Consider the following 3,406-nt stretch of genomic DNA (forward strand, 5'->3'; position numbering starts at 1 on the left):
AAATTAGATAGATTAATTAATGATTACAAATTGACATAATTTTCCTAAAATACTCATGTATAGCAAATGTCCTGTATCTATTAGAATTTAATTATTAATAATACTGTTGATGGGTGAGTGTACAATCAATAAAGGTAGTTTTAAAAAAATAATAATTTATTCAGAAGAATACTAATAAATATGACAAATCGATTGAAATCATATATGTTATTTAGGATTCAAATCAAACTTTAATTAGTTTCTACCCCAACTCAAATCAGATGCTCTAAGTTACTTTAATTTTACACCATATGCTTTTTAAGTTCCTTTAATTAAATTGAACGGAATAGATCTGAAGCAGACAAGAAGCAAGAAATGGAAACAAAAGGCAAACGTGTTTATGAAATGGGGAATGCTTGATGTGGACCAATCTACGTGTTAACGCATATTTTAGATGAAAGGGTATTAAAAATTCTATATAATCACTTTTATTTTCGAATAATTTTTTAAAATAAAACTATAAATGATTAAAAATTAAGAGAACTGTTAATTTCTATATTTTAAGAAATTTTTTTTACGCATTTTTATATTTTCAAGAAAAATTGGTAACTTCATTTTATTTTCAGTTTTTACGGTAAACGATTAATGCATCAAATGATCATATTCCAGTGATATTATATTTAATATAAATCAATTTTTATTTTAGTTTATTTAATTTATACGTTGGTTCAAATCGTGCTTTTGATGTTTAAAAATCAATATTTATAGTTGTTTTTAGCCCCATATAAAAGAAATCTTTCAATGTTTAAGCAAGTTCAAAATTTCTTTTCTCCCTTTAACAAGTAACAACGTGAAATAGTTAGGTGAAACTGGATCTAATCAATATTTGCCGGTTTTGTCAAATTGCTTCAAATTTTGTCATAAAGAATTTTTGTTTCTTAACACAAGTACGTGAATGAAAGATCCTTCTTCCTTTTCATATTATTTGGAATTTCTTATTTAATTTTTTTATTTTTGTTTCCGGATGGTGGTAGAAAATCCTGTAAATGGAAATAGAAAACCAGCGATGATTTTTTTTAGACGAGTACGATGATAGATAATGGATCTTTTTCACATTATTTCAATTATTTCTTATTTTTAATCGTGTTTTATTATTATATTCTAATAGTACTAGGAAATTCGCAGCCAAAACTAAAAAAAAATTAAAAAAAAAACAGATGGAAGTTGGATTGTATCAAAAATAAATAAGAAAGAAATTACCGGGGTTGTTGTTGGGAATCAAATTAAAGTCTAATCTGTTGAGCAGCCAGCACTTGAACGTCACTACTTTTGTTGGAATTTGGCTTAAATAATTTGGAAAAGTCATACATTCGGAAAAAAATAGAAAAGAACTAGTCAAAGGACAAGATTTTTTATAAAATATATCAAGGTGACAGTATTTTAATTACAAAATCGGGCAAAAAGGATTCCAAATCTAGGACATTGTGAATACTTGTGATTGTATGACAGACTTCAAAAAGCACAATGTTGCTGTCAAAACCTACTCAAACTTTTCATGATCAAAACCTATATAACCCATTACGTGCAGTATGATGTGCAGATACAAAGGCAAAAGGATCTAAAGAGGTGAAAAACAACATCCTACGTTAAAATATTCGAGCCATGGCTGGAGGAGGTTTGGTTCATCAAGGTAGAATAAGGCAATATGAGGTCAAAGTGACAACCTACGTGTTGTTCTCTTGTTTCGTGGCCGCCATGGGAGGTCTTCTCTTTGGTTACGACCTTGGGATTACAGGAGGCGTAGCTTCTATGGACCCGTTCTTGATCAAGTTCTTCCCTTCTGTATACAAACAAATGAAGCTTGAAAAGGGCCATGAAAACGGACCCTACTGCAGATTCAATAATGAGCTCCTAACGTTGTTCACCTCATCTCTATACCTCGCAGCTTTGGTAGCCTCTCTCTCTGCCTCTAACACCACAAGAATTCTTGGTCGTAAAACCTCCATGTTTCTTGGAGGCTTGTTCTTCCTTGTGGGTGCCTTGTTCAATGGTTTTGCAGTAAATGTAGCCATGCTCATCATTGGCCGCCTCTTACTTGGCTTTGGTGTGGGTTACTGTAATCAAGTAAGCAACTCACAGTGAGATTATTATTTTTCCTAAAAGATTGATTTCACAAATATGCATAAAATTGCCCGAGCCAACTCAAGTTTTCTCTCTTTCTGTCAATAGTCTGTTCCGGTATACCTATCAGAAATGGCTCCACCAAATATCAGAGGGGCGTTAAATATGGGATTCCAGATGATGATAACCATCGGTATTTTATTTGCGAACCTGATCAACTATTTAACTGCTGTGCATGAAAATGGATGGAGATATTCTTTAGGTATGGGAGCAGTTCCAGCTCTTTTGCTGTGTATAGCATCTCTTTTCTTGGGTGATACGCCAAACTCCATGATTGAAAGAGGAGAATATGGTCGAGCTAAGATAATATTGCAGAAGATTCGCGGAACCCAAGATGTGGACGACGAGTTTCAAGATCTCATCGACGTGATCGAAGTAGCCAGGCAGGTGGCACACCCTTGGACAAACATCACGCAACCTAAATATAGGCCTCAGCTAACTCTATGTTCTTTCATTCCCTTCTTCCAACAACTCACGGGCATCAACGTCATCATGTTTTACGCTCCTGTCCTTTTCCAGACTCTTGGCTTCGGCGACGATGCTTCTCTCATGTCCGCCGTCATCGCCGTAGCCGTCAATGTCATGGCCACAATGGTCTCTATTTTATCAGTGGACAAGTTTGGAAGAAGGATTTTGTTCCTTGAAGGCGGCACTCAAATGCTTCTTTGCCAGGTATCATATGCATATATATGCATATACATCCAAGTCTTTCTTCTCTTACGTACAATATCTTATGATGAGTAAGTTAATTACTTACGCGTTACTGTTATTTATTCTCTTTTAGGTTGCTGTGGGGACCCTGATAGCTTTGAAATTTGGAGTTAAGGGTGAAGGCTCATTCAGCAAAAGTGAAGCTGACCTGCTTCTGCTGTTTATATGTTTGTTCGTTGCAGCGTTTGCCTGGTCTTGGGGACCATTAAGTTGGTTGGTGCCAAGTGAAATATGTCCTCTGGAGGTTCGATCTGCGGGACAATCTATTAACGTTGCAGTGAACATGTTATTCACTTTTGGCATAGCTCAAGTGTTTCTTCCTATGCTTTGCTACTTAAAGTTCGGTCTCTTCTTCTTCTTTGCTGGCTTTCTGGTCATGATGACCATTTTTGTTGCTCTGCTCCTCCCAGAGACAAAGAATGTGCCCATTGAAGAAATGAACAGTGTGTGGAACTCACACTGGTTCTGGACAAAGTTTGTTCCTCAAGAGGCTGTCAGTGATCATAGCAGCTCCAATTGCAAGCCCAGCCCTTAG

The 3,406-nt window shown here is 35.6% G+C and overlaps 1 protein-coding gene across 1 annotated transcript; it reads left to right on the plus strand.

The window, feature by feature from the left end:
• Positions 1-1,641: 1,641 nt before the first annotated feature.
• LOC114717912 (sugar transport protein 4-like) lies at positions 1,642-3,406 on the plus strand. Its single transcript, XM_028903136.1, has 3 exons — positions 1,642-2,103; positions 2,209-2,832; positions 2,945-3,406. Exons 1-3 carry the CDS (start codon positions 1,642-1,644, stop codon positions 3,404-3,406), a joined length of 1,548 nt encoding a protein of 515 aa, XP_028758969.1.

This window comes from Neltuma alba, unplaced genomic scaffold (genome assembly GCF_004799145.2).
Source record: "Neltuma alba isolate B1F8T4 unplaced genomic scaffold, ASM479914v2 tig00011781_pilon, whole genome shotgun sequence".
NCBI lineage: Eukaryota > Viridiplantae > Streptophyta > Magnoliopsida > Fabales > Fabaceae > Neltuma > Neltuma alba.

Excerpts from the sequence above, each read along its gene's own strand:
- LOC114717912 (XM_028903136.1), top strand. The coding sequence starts at position 1,642 with ATGGCTGGAGGAGGTTTGGTTCATCAAGGTAGAATAAGGCAATATGAG. Across the intron at positions 2,104-2,208 it reads GTGTGGGTTACTGTAATCAA|TCTGTTCCGGTATACCTATC; the intron begins GTAAGCAACTCA and ends TTCTGTCAATAG. Across the intron at positions 2,833-2,944 it reads CTCAAATGCTTCTTTGCCAG|GTTGCTGTGGGGACCCTGAT; the intron begins GTATCATATGCA and ends ATTCTCTTTTAG.